This window comes from Schistocerca nitens, chromosome 6 (assembly GCF_023898315.1).
Source record: "Schistocerca nitens isolate TAMUIC-IGC-003100 chromosome 6, iqSchNite1.1, whole genome shotgun sequence".
Lineage (NCBI taxonomy): Eukaryota > Metazoa > Arthropoda > Insecta > Orthoptera > Acrididae > Schistocerca > Schistocerca nitens.
In genome coordinates, this window is record NC_064619.1 from 630602947 (window position 1) to 630628266 (window position 25320).

The 25320-nt window shown below is 42.6% G+C and overlaps 1 protein-coding gene across 3 annotated transcripts in view; it reads right to left on the reverse strand.

The window, feature by feature from the left end:
- LOC126262248 (cytochrome P450 6k1-like) overlaps nt 1-25320 on the reverse strand; it is a 247612-nt gene that overhangs the window by 185953 nt on the left and 36339 nt on the right. Inside the window, exons 6-8 of one of the 3 annotated variants that reach the window (XR_007546711.1) lie at nt 19618-19839; nt 16540-16791; nt 5386-5610 (exon numbers count right to left, since the gene is read on the reverse strand). Coding sequence is in view for 2 of the 3 variants with exons in the window: in XM_049958732.1 (XP_049814689.1) it covers nt 5444-5610; nt 16540-16791; nt 19618-19839 (641 nt within the window). In the remaining variant the exon portion in view is untranslated. Of the gene's footprint in view, nt 1-5311; nt 5611-16539; nt 16792-19617; nt 19840-25320 lie in introns of those variants that run through there. The other 2 variants (XM_049958732.1, XM_049958733.1) reach the window with 2 other exon arrangements.

The following is a 25320-nucleotide window of genomic DNA, read 5'->3' on the forward strand; positions in this document are numbered from 1 at the left end:
GTTATTCGCGATAATACTAAACGAACTGTCCTTCTTTGAACTTTTTCTGTGTCATCCATCAGTCCTGTCGGATGCGCTTCCCACAGCGCTCAGCAATACGACAGAAGAGGGCGGACAAGCGTGGTGTAAGCAGTCTCTTTAGTAGACCTGTTATATTGCCTAAGTGTTCTGCCAATATATCGTAGTCGCTTTCCCTGCGACATTATCTATGTGATCGTTCCAATTTATTTGTAATTTTAATCCATAAGTATTTAGTTGAGTTTACAGCTTTTAGATATGAGTGAGTTATCGTGTATATGAAATTTAGCAGATTCCTTTTTGTACTCATTTGAATTACTTCACAATTTTCATGATTTAGAGTAACTGCCGCTTTTTGCACCATACAGATGCCTGAATCATCCGGTTCCATCATTTGATGACATTACATTACGGTAAGCCTTCTGGGAATCTAAAAATATGGAATCAGTTTCACGTCCCCTGTCGATGGCACTCATTACGTCGTGAGAGTAAAAGAGCTAGTTGTGTTACAAAAGAAGGATATTTTCCCAATCTGTGTTGACAATTTGTCAATAAATCGTTTTCTTAGAAGTGATTCACAATCTTCGAGCACAGTACATGTTCCAAACTCCTATTGCAAATCGACGTTAGTGATAAGGGTCTGTAATTCAACGGATTACTCCTAGTACTATCTTGGCTATATAAGAAACTATTAGCCTCGATTGCGGTAGTGAAACCAACCTTTACCTAGGTTCCAGCCCAAGTTATTGAGCCTTCTTCAGAAGATAAACCTGATTCTATAATATGTCTAAGAGGGCATGGCCTAGAAATAAAACTAAAACAGTCTGAATAGGCGTAGTCACATTTTAAAAATGCTGTACATAGGTACTAAGTCATCACCAAAGCTGAAGCTCCGCCGAGCGCCTCGTCTCCATGGACGCCGTGCGGTAGGCCTCGGGAGCTCATCTGCATCTACATCTACGTGATTACTCTGCTATTCACAATAAAGTGCCTGGCAAGAGGGTTCAATGAACCACCTTCAAGCTGTCTCTTTACCGTTCCACTCTCGAACGGCACGCGGGGAAAAACGAGCACTTAAATTTTTCTGTGCTAGCCCTGATTTTTCTTATTTTATCATGGTGATCATTTCTCCCTATGTAGGTGGGTGCCAACAGAATGTTTTCGCTATCCCCTATTTCGCGATAATACAAAACGAGCTGCCCTTCTTTGTACTTTTTCGATGTCATCCGTCAGTCGCACCTAATGCGGATCCCACACCACACAGAAATACTCCAGAATAGGGCGGACAAGAGTGGTGTAAGCAGTCTCTATAGTACACCTGTTGCACCTTCTAAATGTTCTCCCAATGAATCGCAGTCTTAGCTTTTCTCTACCCACAATATTATCTATGTGATCGTACCAGTTTAGGTTATTTGTAATTGTAATCCATAAGTATTTAGTTGAATTTACAGCCTTCAGATTTGTGTGACTTATCGCGTAATCGAAATTTAGGGAATTTTTTTTAGTACTCATGTGAATAACTTCACACTTTTCCTTATTCAGGGTCAATTGCCACTTTACCCATCATACAGATATCGTATCTAAATCATTTTGCAAGTCGTTTTAATCATCTGATGACCTTACAAGACGGTAAATGACAAACATCATCTGCAAACAATGTAAGAGGGCTACTTAGATTGTCTCCTATGTCGTTAATATAGATCAGGAACGGTAGAGGGCCTATGACACTTCCTTGGGGAACGCCGGATATTAGTTCTGTTTCACTCGATAACTTTCCGTCTATTACTACGAACTGTGACCTTTCTGACAGGAAATCACGAATCCAGTCGCACAACTGAGGCGATACTCCGTAGGCACGCAGTTTGCTTAAAAGACGCTTGTGAGGAACAGTGTCGAAAGCTCACGTAAGCATCCATCATACTCAAAGATGGGACCACCTTTATGCTGAATGGTATCTTCAACTTTTATAACAGTCATCTGTGGGATAGTATGCAGAACCCGCATGTAATGGTGACAGCGAATCATCAGAATCGGTGCAACCGGAATATATGGGCCGGGATAATTGGCGCCCTATTTTGGGACCAATCTTCCTTCCACGTCGCCTAACAGGTCGGAACTATCGGAGTTTCTTGCGGATGACTTTGCCTCCCCTACTGAAAGAACTGCCATTGATGATTCGAACGGTTGTATGGCTGCTACATTATACGCTCCAGCCCACTTCGCCGTTAACGTCCGAACACATCTCTATCGTGTCTTCCCTGGTCGATGGATCGAACGAGGGAATCCAGTCGTATGGCCTGCTTATTCACCAGGGCTCAATCGGTGATATTTCTGGTTATGGATATCAGACGTATCGTGTATGGTGTGCCCATTCCAGATGTGAAGGCACTGGAGCAGCGAATCCATGCCGCTCTTGACAGTGTTCGGATGTAGCCTGGCCGATGTGAACGTGTGGGACAGAACATTTCTACGGCGCGTACACGCATCCGTTGAGGATCATGGAAACCATTTCTAACACATTCTGTAACTGTGGCTGCATGAAACAGCGCGTATAAGACCTCAGTCTCCGTAACAATGTATGACTGAATAAATGGAAACATGGAACTCATGCATTTCCTGACATAGGTTCATTAGACCTTTCTTGTTCCGTATCCTCTCATCGAACAATTCCTAGAGCTTGTACACGGTGGAAAAAATCACCCTACTTAAAAATAGAGGAAAATTTTTAGTGTGTGTGTGTGTGTGTGTGTGTGTCTACGCAAAAGAACTTTTAGTAATATATTTCTTTTTTGAGTTGAAATGTGTTTACTTGTATTTAACACACCGTTTATCCACAGTAAAAGTGAGTCTCTTTGTGTCATCACTCATGTTTAAGGGCATAACAACGTGTTTGTGTCAGTCACTATGTTTGGTCCTTTCTCCGTCGCTGTCCCTACTAGCATCTTCAAATTACGGTTGTTCACTCACTTTGCACTTTGGTCTGTGAATAAGCCAGAAAAGAGGGGAATCTAAGCGTTTGAAGTGTGGCGTTACAGAAGGCAAGGGTTGCGAAAGATCCGCGCAGAATGTGTGAAGCAAAAAATAAGTGAAAAACTCTGATTAGAAAAAGGACGGGACATGTGTTAAGACACGATGGAATAGAGTACCTGGTACTAGTCAGAGTCATAGAGGGTAAGGAATGTAGGAGAAAACAGAGGCTGTAGTTATCGTCATCATGAGACACTAAATGCAATGACTTGTTGATCTATCTCTATTTTCCCATCCTTCACCGTATTTATTATTCGGCTGTATTTGCTGCAGTTCATTTATTGGTGACACTTTGTAACATGTTTTTATGAAGCTGGAACACTGAATAGATAAATATAACAGACAAGCGAGGACAAACATTAAAATAGGAAATAGCGTGCGACCCAAGTACAAAATCAATTTACTCACGTTGATCAATCGAGAAGCAAGAAATAAATTCATTATATTTATATGTAGTGTTTTAAGAGTTGGTCGTAAAGGGTTGACTCCAGAGAAACCAGAAAGGGAAAAATTAGATGCATCAGAAATGAGGATACGGATAAGAGCCACAAAACACCCTAACCTGGGAAAAAATCTAACTAACGAATGTTACAATAACTTACTTCTTGTTTTTTGTGATACGGAAAAAAACTACATTAACTGTACACCTAATTCCACATTATTTTGGGTTGTCGGACATTATCACCAGTGACTGGAATACATACCACAAAATTTAGGGGTGTTAAGTGTAACTGCTGCTCTTTGATAAGGAGACTGACAATAGAGATGAAATAATGGTGGACCGCTTCAAATCAGTCAAAAAACTAACGGGATTGCAAGTAAAAATTGTTTCTTAGGCTTAAGTCCAGTTCTTCAGTAATCCTCCCCACCGCCATAAAGCCTTTCTTTGGGCTGCACAGTCAAATACCTGTCTCTGTGACTCTTTATAGAGGACATTTATTTTCTCATCAGCGTGAACGTATTGGTACACGCACGTCAAGACCTCTAGGCCCTTCGTTGATTTTAAGTCTCTTTTCAGCGGCTGTAATATTGTTTACAACTGCTTTGTTTGCTTCCTGCCTTGTTTATTTGTAATACGAAAAATATCCTGTTTTTAAATGTATTTCTTCTCAGTTTTCTACGCACTATTTTTAACGTTATGATGTCTTATTTTGCATTATTTAACTCCACATTTAGCCTCACTTATCTATCTTTGCGCGCTTCCGTTCAACAACTAACAGTATCCAATGATATTTCATCTAGTTTGCCTTTGATTGCAACTTGGTTTTCTTACTACTACTGTGCTTTCCTCAAACTGGATCGCTTTTCTCTACAAGATTACCCCTTCTTTATTTTTACTTAATGCGTTCCTGTGTCGAGCAGGGTGTTTATTTCAATTGTCCTTTTGCATCTTGCTTACTTTCGGCATTACGATATGCCGCTTGGACTTACATTTCAACATAGGAAGTTACGCTCTTGGAGATGAAATTAATGTTATCCGCATGGTCATAATCTTCTAAAGCGAATAGAAAAATATTGTTTCTTTACCTTACATATTATTCCAGCGTTGTAGAAGGTAGAAAAACATCGCAACAAATGAATCTGATGTTCAGTCTAGATCGATCAAAACACAAAGGTAAATCACACTAAGGTGGAGTTTCGTGATGTATAGCACTCAGGCCAACTTGAGTGCAATTTTTATGCGTTTTTCCACTTCCGTCCAGGAAAATGACGGACTTTATCCGTTCCCGTCCCCTGTCGTGTGCACAAAACATCACAAACATCGTTTATTTATTGCAATTGCATCCCACATGGCCTTGGTGGCAAAGGCGTCATTTAGGTTGTCAAAGAAAAATGAATTTTAAAAGTAGTAACAGATTTTGAGAATAAATTGTAAGTACATAAAATCGTGTCATACAGGTATTTCACAAAAGCATTGTTCTGTGTCAACCAAATGTACCGGTTTTGTACCATAGCTGGATCTCAACCTTGCAAGTGACATCTATGGGATTGGCACTCTTCCAGGAGGCTGTTGTCTAAAGCCGGCACTGGATGACAACACCTGACAATGGCCGCTGTGATTTTCCTTCTCGATAATCTTGCGAATAGCTGTTGTATTAACAATCATCAACTTACAAATGTTTGAGAGAAAAAGGTAGTGATATCTGTACCTGGTAGACTTGTTTATTTATTTACATTAAGTACATAAACATAATACATGCTGTTAAAGGTACAATACTCAAGATTTCAGGGTCACACAAGGATGTACAGTAGTCATTCATATTGTAAAGCCACAGTGTAAGCATTTTCTGCGAGTCATAATGCTTGATAACGTACACAACGCAAAACCACTAATCACACCTTCAGACACGAAAACTCATGATGTTGGACGTGACGATTGTTCTTCAGTGCTGTCCTCCTAGGAACGCTTTACAAACTTAAGATGGATTCCACTCTTAGTCATAAGAACAAAGGACCTAGGATGGTAATCCAGGTTAGTTACTGTCTTCTCTGTGGGTCGCACACTGTACTTTGACATGATGTTCACGAGACCCACTTTGGTTTGCAACAGGCCCATCCTCATACCTGAAATATACACAGAAATGTAATTATACAGCTGGATGAAGTGATTCTGAATCAACTGCCCCTATTCATTAGGAAGTAAAGGCCTTTCTTTGCCATGTCCCTTAAGTAGGACGACAGGCGCTTCAGAGAAAATATAACTGGAGCTACATTTCGACATGTAGATACACTTACTCAGTGAATTCTCTAAACTTGGCAAAAGCATCAAACTTTACTACTAGTTTTCCGCAAAGCATATAAGAACAAGTGCCCACATGTAAGATCTCATGAAATCACATAAGACAATAAGTGTCTGCCGCAGTTGTTAGGTCGGTTACTGCCTCTAAAATGGCAGGTTATCAAGATTTAAGTGCGTTTGAATATGGTGTTATAGCCGTCGCACGAGCAATGGGTCACAGCATCACCGAAGTAGCGATGAAGGGGATTTTTCCCTACGACGATTTCACGAGTGTACCGCGAACTTCAAGAATCTGGTAAAACATCAAATCTCCGACATCGCTGCGACCGGAAATAGGTACTGCAAGAACGGAACCAACGACGACTGAACGGAATCTTTCAATTTGACAGAAGTGCCACCCTTCCGCAATTTGCTGCAGATCTCAGTGCTGGCCTATCAAGAGTCAGCGTGCGAACCGTTCAACGGAACATCATCGATACGGGCTTTCGGAGCCGAAGACCCACTCGTGTATCCTTGATGACTGCACGACACCAACATTCGACTGTTGATGACTGGAAAGAAGTTGCCTGGTCGGACGAGTCTAGCTTCAAACTGTACTGAGTGGATGGACGTGTACGGATATGGAGACAACTTCATGAATCCATGGGCCCTGCATGTCAGAAGGAGACTGTTCTAGCTGATGGAGGCTTTGCAGTGGAGTGGGGCGTGTGCAGTTGGAATGATATGGGATCCCTGATATGTCTGTTTACGATTCTGACAGGTGACACGGACGTAACCAGCCTGTCTGATCACCTGCATCCCTTCACGTCCAGTGTGCATTCAGACGGACTTGGGCAATTCCATCAGGTCAATGTGACGCACCACACGTCCAGAATTGCTACAGAGTGGCTCCAGGAACACTCTTCTGAGTTTAAACACTTTTGCTGGCCACCAAATTCCCCAGACACCCACATTATTGAGCATATGTGGGATGCCTTGCAACGTGCTGTTCAGAAGCTCTCCCTTTGTACTCTCAAGGATTTATGGAGAGCTCTGCAGGGTTCATGGTGTCAGTTCCCTCCAGCACTACTTCAGACATTAGTCAAGTCCACGCCACGTCGTGTTGCGACATTTCTGAGTGCTCGCCTGGGCCCTACACGATATTAGACACGTGTTCAGTGTATATGACAGGCAGCGTGTTAAACCATGGTGCCTACAGTTCAGAAGTGTTAACCAAAGACTCGTCCCAAGATAAACCGAGGAAACGAGGAACGACTGTGACCCAACAACCTAGGCTGCATAAGTAATGGGGAATCAAACGCTGAGTGTCGATAAACGTGTAGGAACCGTGGAAGCACTGAACAATGACACAGCATCAAACCGCAGAACCACTGATAACCGAGAGCAGGGCATTTCCGGTGAAGTCTGCAGAGGAAGCAAACAATGAGCGCAACCATAGACAGGAGCAAGTTGTTACTGGGAGCTGGCCAATGGTGACAAAACGACGCAGATCAACAACCGCCCTGATATAATAACTCAAAACACGACCAGGCAGGGAAGATCAGAATAATACGCAAGGAATGATTGTACGCAGATCACAAGACATACAATGGCCACCGTTAACGAGTCCTGAGCGAAGCAACACTGCAATTAAAACCAACAGTTCTCAAGGTCCGTGCAAGCAGTCTGACAAGCAAAAGTAGAAGCGTGTGATGAAAACCGGCAAAACCAAACGCAAGTCGGGTAAACTGTCAAAAGGGGACATACATGACTTGGAAGAAAATGTAAACAGAATGAATCATTTACTGAGAAATGATGAAGGATGCACACGTCACAGGTCCCACAGCGGCGCTGACGTCGAAGTGGAAAATGAAAGACAAGATCCGGATCCAATGGAATTAAGAACACGAACCCACCTGTGGACATTGGGCAGATGAAACGAAGGAATGTCCCACCATGTACTTAGAAGAAATGACACAACATTATAAAAGTGTAACACTAAATACGTCGAAGTGGAAAATGAAAGACAAGATCCGGATCCAATGGAATTAAGAACACGAACCCACCTGTGGACATTGGGCAGATGAAACGAAGGAATGTCCCACCATGTACTTAGAAGAAATGACACAACATTATAAAACTGTAACACTAAATACGTCGAAGTGGAAAATGAAAGACAAGATCCGGATCCAATGGAATTAAGAACACGAACCCACCTGTGGACATTGGGCAGATGAAACGAAGGAATGTCCCACCATGTACTTAGAAGAAATGACACAACATTATAAAACTGTAACACTAAATACAGAATAGAATCGGAGACGAAACGAAAGTTTCAAACAATGCTTATATTTGGAAGATACGCACATTGCTCTGGTACAGGCAGTAGTCACATACAAAACAAATGAACTTACCGGATATGACGAAGCTACCAAAATAGGGAGCGCATGCGGAATAGGTGTCCTATAGAAACAACGTATTCAGTATACGACACGATCGCTGCTCGAATACCGAAGCGATAATATCACCATAAAAATTCATGATATGTTAATCATAAAGTATATAATCCAACGGGCAGCGTCGGTCGTAGGTAGAGAAAGGAATTTCTCAAGTAATCAGTTGCAGTTTTAATAATATGGACTTATAACAAAATTATTATCGAAGTCCCAATTTCAGTTTTTTCCAAGGATTCTAGTATTTAATAGAAGAACTTAAATAAGTGGACACCCGTATGTAAGTTCATGCCAATGCTACCAGTGCACCTACATCACCAATGTCGCTAAAATCGGGTTACATAGAATCTACGAGATGTGATAAAAAATACTGTGAATGAAGTTTTTAGCAGCGGCTAACCATTTGATGTAACTTGTCCGATAACTTGATCCGTTGAGACAGACAGTATCTGGTTGGAGCACGTCCTGACTTGTCACTCAGCGTCCAGCGACGCTAGAGTGAGGTTGTGTTTACCGACTGTGTCACGCGTCGTGAATTTCGAACAACGCGGGAATATTAAATTCCGTTTCGAGTTGCAAGGAAATGCCCAAGAAAGTCAAGAAATATTAAAACTGATGTGTAGCGATGATGATGTAACTCTGAGGACTGTTTACAAGTGTTACGAGCATTTTAAAAGCATAAATCAGTCGGTAGAAGGCGAGCATACAAAAAGTGGCAAAAATTGTGCGTTCAAGCAGGCGAAGAACTATTCGAGAGCTTACCGAAGAACTTAACACCTTGCACGGATCCGGGGAAAAGCATTCTAACTGATGATTTGCAAATGAGACAAGTGATTGTAAAATTTGTTCCCAGACTTTTGAGTGATGAACAGAAGAAAAATGGTGTGTCAGTTTGCGCGGAGTTGAAGGATCCTCTTTATGCAGGACCGTACTTCACATCCAAAATTCTAACTGGAGATGGAACTTGGGTTTATGGATTTGACCATGACACGAAAATTTAGAATACCTAATAGGAAAACTCAATTCCCTCGCTCTAACATGCCACGTCAGCCAAAATCGAATATCATAGTCATGCTCATTGTTTCTTTCGTTTTGAGGGCATAGGGCAATCGGAGTTCGTTACAAGGGTAACTATTGTAAACACCGAATTTTGCAAAGGCGTACTGCAACGTTTGCGAAACGGTATATGAAGAAAGAGTCCAGGAAAATGGGCCAATGGCTTCCTTCTTCATCGTGACATCACGCCGCGCCACACTTCGCTTTTGATTTCCGAGTTTTTGGTCGACGAAGGTTTTCCAGTCTGGGTTCAAAATGGTTCAAATGGCTCTGAGCACTATGGGACATAACATCTGAGGTCATCAGTCCCCTAGAACTTAGAACTCCTTAAACCTAACTAACCTAAGGACATCACACACATCCATGCCCGAGACAGGATTCGAACCTGCGACCGTAGCAGCAGCGCCGTTCCGGACTGAAGTGCGTAGAACAGCTCGGCCACCGAGGCCGGCTTTCCAGTTTGGGCACATCCGCCTTACTCACCATGCCGCGCGGAATTAGTCGAGCGGTCTCAGGCGCTGCAATCTTGGACTGTGCGGCTGATAGTTCAAATGGCTCTGAGCACTATGGGACTTAACTTCTCAGGTCATCAGTCCCCTAGAACTTAGAACTACTTAAACCTAACTAACCTAAGGACATCACACACATCCAAGCCCGAGGCAGGATTCGAACCTGCGACCGTAGCGGTCGCGCGGTTCCAGACTGTAGCGCCTAGAACCGCAACGGCCACTTCGGCCGGCTGTGCGGCTGATCTCGGCGGCGGTTCGAGTCCTCCCTCGAGCATGGGTGTGTGTTTTTGTCCTTAGGGTAATTGAGGTTAAGTAGTGTGTAAGCTTAGGGACTGATGACCTTAGCAGTTAAGCCCCATAAGATTTTACACACATTTTTTACTCACCAGATTTAGCACCATGCGAAATCTGGCTCTTTTCAAAACTTAAAACTGAGCTTAAAGGAAAACGTTTTGACACTATTTCTGTCATTGAGAGGGCCAGGACAACTGAACGCCCTTCCAAAAGTAGCCTTCGAGAAATGCTTCCAGTCAGGGATTCAGCGTTGAGATAGGTACATTGCCAGCCAATGCAAAGACTCTAAAGAAGATTAAATCAAATTCCATGTAAGCTTACACTTTGTTTCTAATAAAATTATTTACCATATTTTTGATCACACCTGTTATATTTTTGACAATGCCAAGAATTATCTGGTGGATAGAAGAACATAGCTAGTGGCCAATGAGGTTCTCTGATCACTCAGCTTACCATATCGAACTAAGTGATATACAGCAGGAAACGTTTCTAGCATATGAAGTATGGCATATGAACACAAATCTCTCAAACCAACCAGATATACAGAAATGCAGAACAAATGCCTACATATTCAAAACAAATATATCTATATATTTGAAACCAAGGTAGCTTGATTGAAATAGTTTATTTGATGACCAGTTTCGACACTAACAAGCTTTCAGCCTCAAACCTACAATGAACAGATAGAATAACGTCAATGGAGTAATCTGCATGGTCGTACAACAGTTGTACACCATGATACCTGAATAATAGAATTTAAATACTTCCCAGAAACACAATTATACATTAGTCTAGTCGACATACTGAGAACATGCTCCAACTGTAATAATACAGCTCCATCCTCGCTTGTCGTATAAAACTTGCTAAATGAAATATCTATAGCACCAACAAGGTGTACAGGAAATACAACAAGTGGTGCGTCCGCGACTAATGAGGAAGACTTGAGCCGCTATGCTGTAGCACCGATGTTATGTGGTTTCAAGCTTGGTCGCCAGGTGCCACCACTGCACTGAGGCAGCGATATAGACACAAACGTAGTTCCAACTGGACGATGAACACTGACTCGGCTCACCCTACAAAGCACATGACAATAACGTAGACCGAGATATTTTCTTATAAGATTCTTGATAGTCTGTCATCAGCTTTTTCACAAGGGTCATTGGTGTTAGTACGAAAAAGGCTCAACGCTTTCAAAATCCAAACACAGTGCAGTACTGGTTTCAAAATATGGACACGACTATTGAATAATAGGCTAATAGGAATTCTCGCTAAGATGCTACATCGATATGAAACAAGTGCGACAAAAAGATGCAATATTCCGAATATCGGGATATAGCGCTCCTAACATGGGTAGAAAAGAAAAGTTAGCATTAGCTTTAACGGTTTTGCCAAAGCCTACAACAGAGTTAATCAAGACTTATTAATTAATGTAATGGGCAAAATGGGATCTGAGGAAAGTTCGTTCGTATAATACAACAGCGCATCTCTGACACTCAATTTACAAAATAATGGTGAAACAGCTCGATCAATACTGGTGAAATGAGCTATACGAGAGGGCTGCCCATATCCTGTAGCTCTTTATACAATTACAGTAAAACCACTGATAAAAAAACTTACATGAAAATCTGCATTGTCTATAAACCCTCAATACCAAATCCGCATGTCACGTATATGCGGATGACATTAGTGTTATCATCAACAAACAAGTTTCTGCATACAAAAAGAAGAATCCTACAAAATTACACGAGAGCGACCGGTGCTACAACAAATCACATGTTGCCCTGAATGAAATTTTCACTCTCTAGCAGAGTGTGCGTTGATATGCAACTTCCTGACAAATTGAAAGTCTGTGTAGGACTGTGACTCGAACAAGGGATCTTTGCCGTTCTCGGTTAAGTGTTCTAACAACTGAGCTATCCAAGCACGACTCACGATCCCTACTCACAGCGTATGAAATGGTAAAATTTGGAGCCTCTGCCCACGAAAGGCAAAGATCGCGAGTTCGAGTCTCGGTCCGGCAAACAGTTTCAATCTGCCAGGAAGTTTCACATGTTGTCCTACTAGGTCCATTGAAGACTATATTCAGGACTCGTTTTTACTAACAAAAGAAAGAAGGGAAAGGCTAGGAATGACTATAGCGGCTGACCCGTGTGAAATGACTATGCAAACTGGCAGGATAAAATTCAGCACCATCCGAACAGCAATGAACGAACACACGGCCCGGGAATTAGAGCGACAGCAGAAGACAGCACTTATAAATGCACATATGCATAGTAAGGTATAGCATATTGCAACACACAGCGCTAACTATATCCATCGATACTGCACACAGACTCTTCGGAAGCGCCGGATGCTTTGCAGGGAGAGACAACATATTTAAGACCCCATTTCACACGACACATCTGCACCGTCAACGGGGAGCACTTGGACTGCGAACCATACAACCGCAATGCACGACGTTATTGATCAACAGAACATCAAAGATTCTTTAAAGCTGTCCAGATTTGATAACGAGCAAGTTATTCAACTGCCTCGAAACAGAAGAAAAAAAATCCCTGTAAATGCGGGTCAAATAGATATAAATATGGTTTATGTGCGAAGGTATTACAGTGCAATCAGCTATACTGCAGGTAACGAAAAAGCCCGCCGCCTAACCTAGACATTTTTTGACCACATTAGATGTCAACATCGATGCTACACATGCGGATCAGTTGTCTTTTGTTGCAAGGTATTCATCGAAAGATGGAGATCATGCTGAAAGATTTATCTGTTGTCTCAAATTGTTTCACAAATAGGAAGACTTAGCTAATTCATTAATAAATTTACTAGGCAAGACCTATGCAGGCATCAGTCACAGAGCAATGGAAGCAATACGCATGGTACTTAATCTGGTCTCCAAGCTAGAACTAATGAGATCAGCCCTCTCGCCGTGTCTGTTCCATGAGCGGCTCACTCTCCCTTTACTTGGAAGGGTCGTGCAGCAGAATATTGTTCTCAATCGGTTTCATTTTTCCGTTTGTTGCAACACTTTCTTCCGTTCTTCGAGACCCGTTGGAATATTTTTCAGTCAAAATTAAATTATTTTGTCTCTGTAAAACTACTTTCATAAACACGCCAGGCAGAGCGACACGATACAGAAGAGATCTAATGCTACAAATAAACTGTTGCCAAGTGTTGATACCGATATTGGGACTGTAATAAAGTTGTACGATTCTCTACTTGAATACTTTCGATACACTCGTTCAGTGAACGACACATGTGAAAACACTGGCGTCGAAAACATAACTACATAGGAAATAGTTGAGAAAAAGGAAAAAGTTAAGAAAACTGAAAGTAGACGAAACAGCGGACCTTGATACTACTTTTGAAGAAAAGGAAGATTTTCAGGTGGATATCTTTCTGGTTATTATTCACAGACTGATATCTGAACTGGAGAAAAGAAAAAAACGTTGGAAGAGAAATTTTGAGTTCCTAAGTAATTTACTTTGAAAAGACAACACAAAGATGACTTGGAAGAATTTTTGAGTGATGAGGTTATTGATTTTAAAGCGTACGGGAAGGGCAACGAATTAAAAACCGCCTCCCCAGATACTTTATGTAGTGTGTTGCGTGAAAGCCACGTTCAAGAAGTGTTCATTAATTTGGATATTACGCTACAAATACTTTTGCCAAGCGCGCAACCAATTATTCTTCCGAGTGTTTTTTCTCATTCCTCAAAAAATTCAAGAATTATTTGCGGTTACCGATGTTGCAGGATCGAGTCAACAGTCTTGCTGTACTCTCCATGTATTCTGATGTAACACAGCAGCTAGACTAGGAAGATGTTGTGCACGACTTTGTTACATTAAACATCTTTGCCTGATTTACAGTGAGTTTCACAAAAAAATGTGTACACCATACTTTTAAATGTCATTTCCGCAGCGACATCTCGCTGGTCTCGAATCTGTACACAGTGTGCTTTCGCACAGCGTATAGAGAAACACTGTGATAGTTGAATGTTTTGCTTTGTCGGTTGCAGTTTTGGCTATTTGCACTTACAGCCAGTTTAAACGCTGAAAATATGTGCAATATCAAAAATGTCTTGTGAGGTACGGTAAGAAGCTATATGGTTCGAACAAGGCAAACTGGGTGCTTCAATAGGATAATGATGCGAAACATCGCAGCCATCTCTGTACAGCGTGGAAACAAGACAATGGGGTGTCAACGATAGACTGGTCCTCGGTGTCTGTGGATGCAAATCCAATCGCAAATATTTGATCGTGTGTGAAAGGCTTATTTCAATACTGGTACAAGTCCATTTTTGTTCATTTTGAAATACAGAGTCCTGAAGTTAAATGAGCGCTGAAAAAGCTGCAGTTGAGGTACCAGAAATATTCAAGCATATGGCTTCTTGAAACTTACTGGCAGATTAAAACTGTGTGCCGGACCGAGACTCGAACTCGGGACCTTTGCCTTTCGCGGGCAAGTGCTCTACCAACTGCGCTACCCAAGCACGACTCACGCCCCGTCCTCACAGCTTTACTCCTGCCAGTACCTCGTCTCCTACCTAGGAAACTTAACAGAAGCTCTCCTGCGAATCTTGCAGAACTAGCACTCCTGAAAGAAAGGATATTGCGGAGACATGGCTTAGCCACAGCCCGGGGGACGTTTCCAGAATGAGATTTTTACTCTGCAGCGGAGTGTGCGCTGATATGAAACTTCCTGGCAGATTAAACTGTGTGCCGGACCGAGACTCGAAATCAGGACCTTTGCCTTTCGCGGGCAAGTGCTCTACCAAATGAGCTACCCAAGCACGACTCACGCCCCGTCCTCGCAGCTTGGGTAGCTCAGTTGGTAGAGCACTTGCCCGCGAAAGGCAAAGGCCCTGTTTTCGAGTCTCGGTCCGGCACACAGTTTAATCTGCCAGGAAGTTTCATATCAGCGCACACTCTGCTGCACAGTGTAAATCTCAATCTGGATATGGTTTCTTGCTAGAGATGAATCTTTCTTTCTGTTTGGATCATTAATTTCAGAAGCATTATAGACAGAAAAGTGGAGGTAATGGACTTGTACCACTATTGAAATAAGCCCTTCATATTGAGGTGGAACTTAAAGGAAAGCCAATATATACTTTGAAGCACCTTTCAAATAAAATCAGGACGATATGGACATCGTTACCGAGAGAATATGCAGAAAATCTCGTGAAAAGCACGCCAAAAAGGTGCCAAGCTATAATCGATAATGACGGCGATTGGATTAACTATTAGGTTACTGTACGATTACTAATAATATGTATTTTCATGTAAGTGTGATGAATTCAATATGCTTGTATTTATTATTATTACTATGCATTATTATTCGCAGCAGCAGCAGACGTCGTATTCAGTTACGTATAGATGCAAGTAACTTGGTGGTACATATATGTCGAAACGAGGGGCAGGAGCAATTTTCTCCCTCTCGGCGCGGCAGATAGCTACATTCTCTTCCACTTGTAACCCCAGACTTTTCGTAAATGATGAAGTTATCAATAATGAAGTATTGTCTACAAAAACGTATGCAGATATTCGGTCAGATCTTGGCAGGATTTTCAAGTGGTGCACGATTTTTTGGCTACTTCCGTTAAATGCCCAGAAGTGTAAGACTGTGCACATAATACAACTTAAAAAACAATTTATCGCATGGCTGCAGTATCATTTAGCTACAGTTGGGATGTATCAACTCATTCGAATATGTAGGTGTAAAAATTTGCAGTTATATAAATGGAATGATCACATAGGTTCTGCATGTCGCTGACTTTGGTTCATTGGTGGGATAGAGCTGCAGTCTGTCCACAAAGCAGATTCCTTACAAGACAGTCGTGTCACCCACCTTAGAATATCATTAAAGTGTGTAAGACCTTTACCAGACAGGGATAGAGGGATATACCAAACAGGCTGCATGAACGGCCACAGGTCTGTATGACACATGGTGGGCGCCACAGAGATGATGTAAGATGTAAACTGGCAAACGCCAGAAGACGGGCGCTAACTATCCCGTGAAAGACTAAATAGTAAGTTTCAAGGACCAACTTTAAGTGATGAATGTAGGAATACGTTGCAGCTTTCTACGTATCGCTCCTGTGGGAACCGCTAACACAAGATTAGATTCGTTGCAGTGCACACAGAGGTGTTTAGGCAGCCATTCTTGTTGGGCTCAATACGTGTATGAAACGGGAAACAGCTCTAATAGCTGGCGCCATTGGAAATACCGCCTGCCGTGCACTTCACAGTGGTTTGCTGCATATGGATGTAGACGCAGTTCGGTAAACGGTGTATGGAGTAACAAAATTTTCCTTTCTATGACTTGTAGTGAACAACAGAACCCACAGTGTGAGGTTAACAATACGAAAATATGTCAAGAATGGTCGCAGTGAAAATATGTGGTAGCATCAGTTACCAACATAGCTGTGAATATTAGTGCGTGCAGCAGCCGACAACGTACTCACCTATGCAAATGCGTGGTCCCTCCCCGAAAGGCAGGTAGACATAGGGGTGTCGCTTAGCTTTGGCCTCTTCGGAGAACCTCTCAGGGTCGAATCGGTCGGGGTCAGCAAAATATGCGGGGTCATAATGGAGGCCCAGCACAGACAGCGCTACTGGTGTTCCTTTCTCCAGAATGACGTCACTGTCTGGAATCTTGTAGTCTTGGTTGCACTCTCTGTTCAGCAATGGTACGGGTGGATATTTCCTGAGAGACTCTGAAATGGAAAAGAAAAAAATGGCAATTATGCTATGTCATACAGATCAGAAAATTCCGTCTTTTGCAACGGAATTTCTTCGAGTGTGCCATTATTGCCCATATCTGGGATGCCTTGCAACGTGCTGTTCACAAGAAACCTCCATCCCCTCGTACGCTTACGGATTTATGGAGAGCCCTGCCATGGTGTCAGTTCCCTCCAGCACTACTTCAGACATTAGTCGAGTGCATGTCACGTCATGTTGCGGCAGTTCTGCGTGCCTGGGGGAGCCCTACACGATATTGGACAGGTGTAACGGTTTCTTTGGCTCTTCAGTGTAGTTTCCGCGTTCAGGGGATGCAAATATCGCAGATTATTAAAAATAGTTTTAATGCTACAAAATTAATGTTTATCTTTAAATGATGTGGGTTAAAAACAAAGTAGCACATCTAAGTGTGGTAGACCCGTAGTTGGGGGGGGGAGGAGGGGGGGTAGTAAATTGTGTTCCAGGGATGTCACAGAATGGAGGGGCAAACGTGTGGGGTAGAATTGGGAGGAAAGGTAGATCACTTGACTGTGGTCATGCAGATCCCTGCTTCATAGGTGTGCAGACTGGAGCTCAAGCAGGTAATTCCTCACTCTCTTTATGCCACTACGTCACAACAAACAACTACCGGGTGTTTTAGAATGCTAAACGTGGCACTCACAGCACGCCTTATGAATCACTGGCAACGTAGTGCGCAGACATACCCCGGCGAGTGTTTATTTTGCACGAAATGGGTTAACACTGGAAGGAATGCAGGTATGAGTTACTGATAATACATATTCAGGTAATGCATATGGACAGAATTTCCGTATTGTATTGTATGGGACTGAGGACCTACAAACGGCGGAGAGGCTTCATCCCCGCCGTAGCCCTCAGTGGTTCACAAACCCACAACAGGCTACAGCAGTCCACTCACACCACCGCCGCCCCACACCGACCCCAGGGTTATTGTGCGGTTCGACCCCTAGTGGACCCCACCGGGAACGTCTCACACCAGACGAGTGTAACTCCAATGTTTGCGTGGCAGAGTAATAACGGTGTACGCGTACGTGGAGAAAATGTCTGCGCAGCAACTCAGGCGGAATAAGGGGAACCAGCCGGCATTCGCTGAGGCAGATGGAAAACCGCCTTAAAAACCATCCACAGGATGGCCGGCACACCGGAACTCGACACTAATCCGCCGGATCGATTCGTGCCGGGGACCGGCACGCCTTCCAGCCCGGAAAGCCAAGCGTTAGACCGCATGGCTAGCCGGGCGGGCGAATTTGTGAAAGTCGCTGCACAGTGTTGTACCGCGCTAGAGGAGAAATTGAGTCTTAGTCGTCCTGTACGATAGCAGTAGTGTTCCTCCTGCAAAGGCAACGTCCTCCACCGAGAGTACTGCCCACTTTTCAGTTTACACACAGACTACACCTCCCCAGCATTTCCTATCCAGTTCTCTTATGGGAGTAGACACTCAGCTAGTCTTTATGTAGTGGAAGTACTTTCAGTTTATCTGTAAAGAAAACAAAAAAATGGTTCAAATGGCTCTGAGCACAATGGGACTCAACTGCTGTGGTCATCAGTCCCCTAGAACTGAGAACTACTTAAACCTAACTACCTAAGGACATCACACACATCCATGCCCGAGGCAGGATTCGAACCTGCGACCGTAGCAGTCTCACGGTTCCGGACTGCGCGCCTAGAACCGCGAGACCACCGCGGCCGGCTGTAAAGAAAACAATCCGGCACATTGTTTTATATACGTTTTGTGTTTGAAATTTGTATATGGAAAAAGAAAGTAATTGGTGTCTCTCCTAGGGATCGTCAAGGTGCTTTTTCTCTGTTATTTCAGCTGGTACCTGCAGTTTCGTTTTTGCATTGTATAGCTAAAGTCTACCCTACCGAGTATTGCTTCACACTTGTTTCATGCGTCACGCACCGTTTTTCCTATAACACATCAGCACACCACAGGGTTAATACAGCATAATTATTGCATCCAGGTTAAATTTTCTGACAAATGCTGCCTATATCAGTGAGGATTGTACTTTGGAAAAGAAAAATTTGCTGCAAGTAAGCTGCGTGGCTAGTTTATTACAATAACATGGTAATGTTTAAGGTACGCCAATAAAAATCTGATGGAGAGTAAGATGACATACAAAGATTTACAGTGTCTTTTTGCTCTCCTAAGAATGTAAAGTGTTGTAAAGGAGATTTATTTGTCGCCAATACTTCAATTTCTATGGTTACGGGGTTTTAGCACTGGATAGTGGGACAGCCAGAGTTCAAATGTCGGTCTTTGAAAACACTGCAGACTGGCGAATTTGTAAATGTGTAAATGTTGTCATTTTACGCACTGTTTTGGCAGATTCTCTAGTTGCTTTCCTTAGATGGGTCGGGAGCAGACATGTATTGCTCCCAGTCTGAATCGTAGCCAACACTTTGCATATATTAACTAGGCTGCAGGTTCGAAACATTGGAGAGTTTCTTGAAATTTGCTTGTATTATTTGTGAACGGGATTGTTCTTCAAGTAAGACTGAATGTGAAGCCCTTCTTCAAGCATTTCAATACGAGATAAATGTTTACATCGAGAGGACTTTCCACTGGTAGCCTTTTAATCTGTGATTTTTCTCCATGTGGGTGAACTGCCTGACTCTCTCTAACCTGTATGCTGACGGTATATGGTGAGAAAGGCAAACACAGTTAGCCAGTTGCTATAAAAACCTGAGACAGGTGGTTCTGTTCTGTTCTTATTTATTTGAACAAGGTGTAATAAATGTAATTAAAAGTGGAATCCAAATTGAAGATTGATTTTCCTTACCGGCTACAACCTTGTCGAGGTAAGTCATTTTGCCGATGGTGTCGTAGGATATTTCGTTGTCGTTTTCTTTCAGCACGGAGTCGATTTCGTCGTGCAGCTTGCTCTGCACGTCAGGGTTGAGCGCCAGTTCATGCAAAGTGAAGCTCGTCGCCGTTGAGGACGTCTCGAAGCCTGCAATGAAGAAGACGAAGGCCTGCGCTGCCAAGTCATCCATCGACAATTCTGTGGAAAGGTAAAACAAAGTTAAGAGTCACAGCTGACTGCACCAAAAATGTGAAAGAGAATAACGTTCGGTTAAGTAATAGCACTCATGCAAATCACAATGTGTAAAAAGTGCCAGGAATTTTTATTGTAGGTTAAAATCACACCTTCAAGCAAGTTAATCAACCAAATCAGACATGCCACCATTGTCGTTGAGGTAGTAAAAATATCAATTCCTTCATTATTTTGCATTATTCTCCTGAAACTTGCATGATTTTTTAAAACATATGTGAGCAATCAAAAAGAAACATTGCAGTATGGCATTATTGACAGAGAGAGCCGTAGGGGCAGGCACAGCTGTCTAATCGGAAAGTCTTTGTTTCCTCCGAGCACGATGGCTTCTTTGCGCAAGATTTATTTGTGTTTCATCTTAGGCGAATCTGTTGGTTAATTTCGTCTCGCTCAGCGGCTGAGTGGAAGTATTTGAAATGGACGTCACTGTGGGCGACTTGTGTGTTTCTGATCTACGCCAGCTGTCCAGTGGGGGAAAGGTTGTTGTGACGAGCTGTCCGTGACTAAGTCACCTCAGGTGACTCCACAATACAGCTGCTACGGAATACTTTGAAATAGTGTTACAGGCCCATCGTATTACAAATCCGAGCATATCAAGGCAATCACATCACTCAGGAGTGTGTTTTGCTGTTTTGATAACAATTTTTTTGTAGAAACTATAGGACTTACTTTCAGATTGCTTATGAATGGCAGCGTTACACAAACCTTTATATACTTATATCCCACAGAGACTACGAATTATATTTACAGCCTAAGTGTTGGACGATTCCTGCGGTCCCTAGCAACCAATACTTAAGATCACACTTCAATATCCATTTTACATTCTGTTCTGAATCATACGATGTTTGATTCGATGTTAATTATGCAAATGAATTAGGACATCAATTTTTCCACATTTATACTTAAAGTGAACGCAACGTGATATACCTTGAACCTCAACCTACACTGATGTCCAAAGTTAAAGCAACAAACCGTTATTTTCCCGACCTGTGTCTAGTTCACGAAATAGTCATACAAACTATCAACCAGGTGTCCGTACAATCTTCTGCACGGAAGATGGCATTCGGTCAACAGACAACCATGCCAGCGATGACGCCAGGGCACCTCTGAAACGAAGGTAATGTTTGCCAAGTAGCCCCACATCCACAATCGCCGTGTACACAGCCACAGGTGGTACAGTATGGCGCAGAGAAACTCTCTGCAGAGAAACTCTCTGCCGTGGAGAGCCATAGAAAGAATGGAAGCAGGGCACTCACAAACTGATGTGAGCCGATGGCTTGATGTGAATCGTTCTGTTGCTTCTCGGATGTGGCAATAGTTTATAGAAACCGAAACTGTATCCCGAAGACCAGGTCAGGACCGACCACGTGTGACTTCATTTGGCTGTGAAGGCATGACAGTACCGCCTTAGTACTGTGTGGCAACTTGCATGTGAGCTCGCAGCATCCACTGGGTGTGTTGTACCGAGTCAGACGGTGTGCACAAGGTTTCGGCAGAGTGGCCTCTTTTGTCGGCAGACCTGTTGTATGTTTGCCTCTGACGCGTCTTCACAGAAGGGAACATCTAGAGTGGAGTCATCAACATGCCACCTGGGCAGTCGAACAATGGGCCAACGCTGTTTTCACAGATGAGTCCTAATTTTGTCTGGAAAGTGATTTTCGATGGATACGCATCTGGAGGAAACGTGGAACAGGATTTTGGAATCCAGACATTGTGGGAAGAGACCGACATCGACGACGATCCCAAATGGTGTGGGCAGGGATTATGTTTACCACTGGAACTCCTCTTCATGAAATTGTACGGGTGAATCAATAAGATTTAACTGATGTCATCCGTCGTGACAAGATCTAGGTACCTCATCTGCGGTTGTTGCAAGGTGCTGTGGGCTCAGACTTCGTACTGATGGACAATAATGCTCGACCTTATAGAGCACGGGTGATTGACGTATTCCTGGGAACGGAAGATATTGCACGCATGTTAGGGCCTGCGATGGTCCTTAACAAGAATGGAAGCAGGACAGTTCCAAACTGATGTGACCCAATGGCTTAATGTGAACTATTCTGTTGTTTCTCGGATGTGGCGACAATTTATAGAGACCGAAACAGCATTCCAAGACCAGGACAGGGCCGAACACGTGTGATGCCAAAAGATTGGACCCTTATTAGGTCGTAAGGGCACGACGGTAACGCCTTAGTACTGCACGGCAACTGGCATCTCACCTCGCACCTCGCAGCATCCACTAGACGTGTTGTACTGAGACAAGCAGTGTACAGAAGGTTTCGGAAGAATAGCGTTTATCGCCGGAGACCTTCTGCTTGTGTACCTCTGATGCGTATTCACAGAAGGGAGTGTCTAGAGTGGAGTCGTCAATACGCCAACTGGACGGTCGAACAGTTTGTTAATATTCTGCTCACACCTGAGTCGATTTGGTCTCTAGAGTGATTCTCGACGCCTTTGCATCTGTAGGAAACGTGAAACACGATTTCGGAATCCAAACATTGTGGAAAGAGACCGATACCGAGGAGAATCCTTAATGGTGTCAGAAAGGATTATGTTGACCACTCGAACGCCACTTCATGAAACTGTATGGGTGAATCGGCTCAGGTACCGCGACGAGGTCTTGGGACCACATGTACAGTTGTTGCGAGGTGGTGTAGGCCCAGACTTCGTATTGATGGACGATAATGCTAGACCTCATAGAGCACAGGTGATTGACGTTTTCCTGGGAACGGAAGGTATTGCATGCATGGGATGGCCTGCTCGCTCTCCCGGTTTGAATTCCATAGAGCATGTGTCGAATGCGCTAGGGAGAAGCTTTGCATCACGTCAGCATCCACCGACCACCCTCCAAGACGTGTGAGCAGCTCTGCAGGATGAATGGGCGGTATTGCCTCAACATGAGACTGATGACATCATTCGCAGCATACCCCGTCGTTGTCAGGCCTCTTTTGCTGACAAAGGGAGTCAACCCCATACTGAGCAGATTAACCAGTTGTCGGAATGTTTGTACAAATCCGTTAAGTTGGAAGAAACGAAGAAATTTTTGTCCACCGTTATGCATGTTGCAGTTGTTTCCGTTCTAATTCATTGTATTGTTTCTACTTTACTATCACTTGTTTATTCTGTTCTGTGCCAAAATGAAAGCAACCTTGCAAAATTTTCGTTTGTTGATCTAATTTTGGACACCCGTGTATATATCTGCGTATTATGTGTATATTTTATAAAGTGATTCCTTTATTAGTTGATTAAATATTTGTTGTAATGAAAAAAATCACTCTAGATCGCAAAGTAGAAGATAACTCGTGCTGAAAGATTTCAATGTATCTATATCTTCTCCAGACCAGATGACAAATGTGAATTCTGTCATGCAGTTCATCTCCACTCAGTGAACCTATAACTAATTATAGTAGATGTCTTATGGTCTGAAGATGATCTGTGTGGATTGAAACTAGTCTCCACTAATAAATTATGTTTCATTTTGCGATGGAGACTGATTTTTTTATGACTACTGAATTTATATCGCTATATCCCAAATATGTTATCAAGAATCATTAATTTAATATTCACTTCGACTCTAACAAAGATGTAAAAGTGGCACTTAGTACCTAAATTCTGATAGCATCATTCAATTGAGCAAAATGAGCCATTTCTATTGACCATGCCATCCTTACTGTTCATTCTTTATGTATAATGTTTTATTTGTTATTAATGTTGACCATATGTCCTCAGAATTCATGCTTAAATTGTGCCAAAAATATTATGCCTAGAATACTGTGTGTGGTCTGAAGTGCACCGGAGGAGAGAGGCGTTTCTTTCAACATATACATTGTATCTGTAAAATCTTTATATTTTATGTGCTTCTCCATTGTTGATTTTGTTTATTCTTGTAACTTTTGGCTTGCTTAGAAGAAGCACAAAAAAGGTGAACGAACAGTCACTTGTCTTGCTCTTCAGAGGCGTGGAAGAGGCAACTTCTGTATTGAAGATCTTTGTGGGTGGTTTCAGACCAGTGAATTTTAGGTTTTAGGTGGCCATGTGAATACTTTAACTTTCGTACGGAACTGGAATATTTTGGTGCTAAGCTTACAGTTTGCAAGTATTTAGGTCAGTAACCTCTCACAAGTGTCTGGTGATATGCTGCCTTTGGACTTGCTACAGATTAGCATTACAGGATATACCACTGTTTGCGGGAATTCTGATATTTTAACTGCACCACTGAACTTTGAATAGTTATGAATTTGCAGTTCCATTAGTGAACAGTTAAGTGGCATGGAACATTCTACGTTGTTCACTGCAGATGATTATTTGAACTCTGGGGACCTGTTACCACTTCATTTCCGTTATCAGTAATCTTAACTGCACTTATTTTATTAGTGTTATTTATTTTATGCTTTATAAGGATACATTGTGGGACCACCATATCGTTGTTGTATGTTTTATTAAACAAATATATCGTCAGTTTGTTAGGATCAGATCATTGGTTTAGGCTGTAATTAATCCATAAGGACACAATCATTTATCATAACCAGTTATTTTACTTTTTATCAAACTTGTCATTTTGATTAACACTAAGAACTTTCTGAACATAAATAATTTAGCACGTAGGAGTTAATGTAAAGTATCAATATTTTGCAGAAAGCTTACGTTCTGGGCATAAAGCACACACGAACGTCTCACCGCTGTGACAGTAGCGAGCAACTGCTTGAAACTCTGTCATGTACTTACCCAAAGGTGAGTATAAAATCATACCATCACAAGGGGAGCGACAATTTAACATGGAACCATGTGTTCTTCCTGGGGACTCCTCACACCGTTGATAAGTGAAATCTAGGTTGAAAGCAAAGAGGAAATTTCCAGAGTCGAATTGTGTTCCAAATGCATAGCCTCTCAGTTCCCAGGCACACCTTTATCACTAGACCAGCAAGGATGCAGCAGACTATAATGGGTGCATGTAGAGTATGGTGTCACATTTGTGATATGTGATAATAAAAGAAAGGGAGAGTGAAGACGATGATGAGAAGAGGGAGAGGGTGAAGATCATAATGAGAGAAGGGAGAGGGTGAAGATCATAATGAGAGAAGGGAGAGGCTGAAGATGATAGTGAGAGAAGGGAGAGGGTGAAGATGATAATGAGAGAAGAGAGAGGATGAAGATGATGATGAGAGAAGGAACAGGGTGAAGATGATAATGAGAGAAGGCAAAGTGTGAAGATGAGAGAAGGGAGAGGGTAAAGCTGATAATCAGAAAAGAAAGAGGGTGAAGATGATGATGAGAGAAGGGAGAGGGCGACGATGATAATGAGAGAAGGGAGACGGTGAAACCAAATGCCGACACACAGCCCAGTCCTCTCGAATAGCAGCAATGGGCTGCCTGGCTTAACGTCCTCATCTGATGAACAGATCACCACCGACAATATCACGTGCTCTCCCT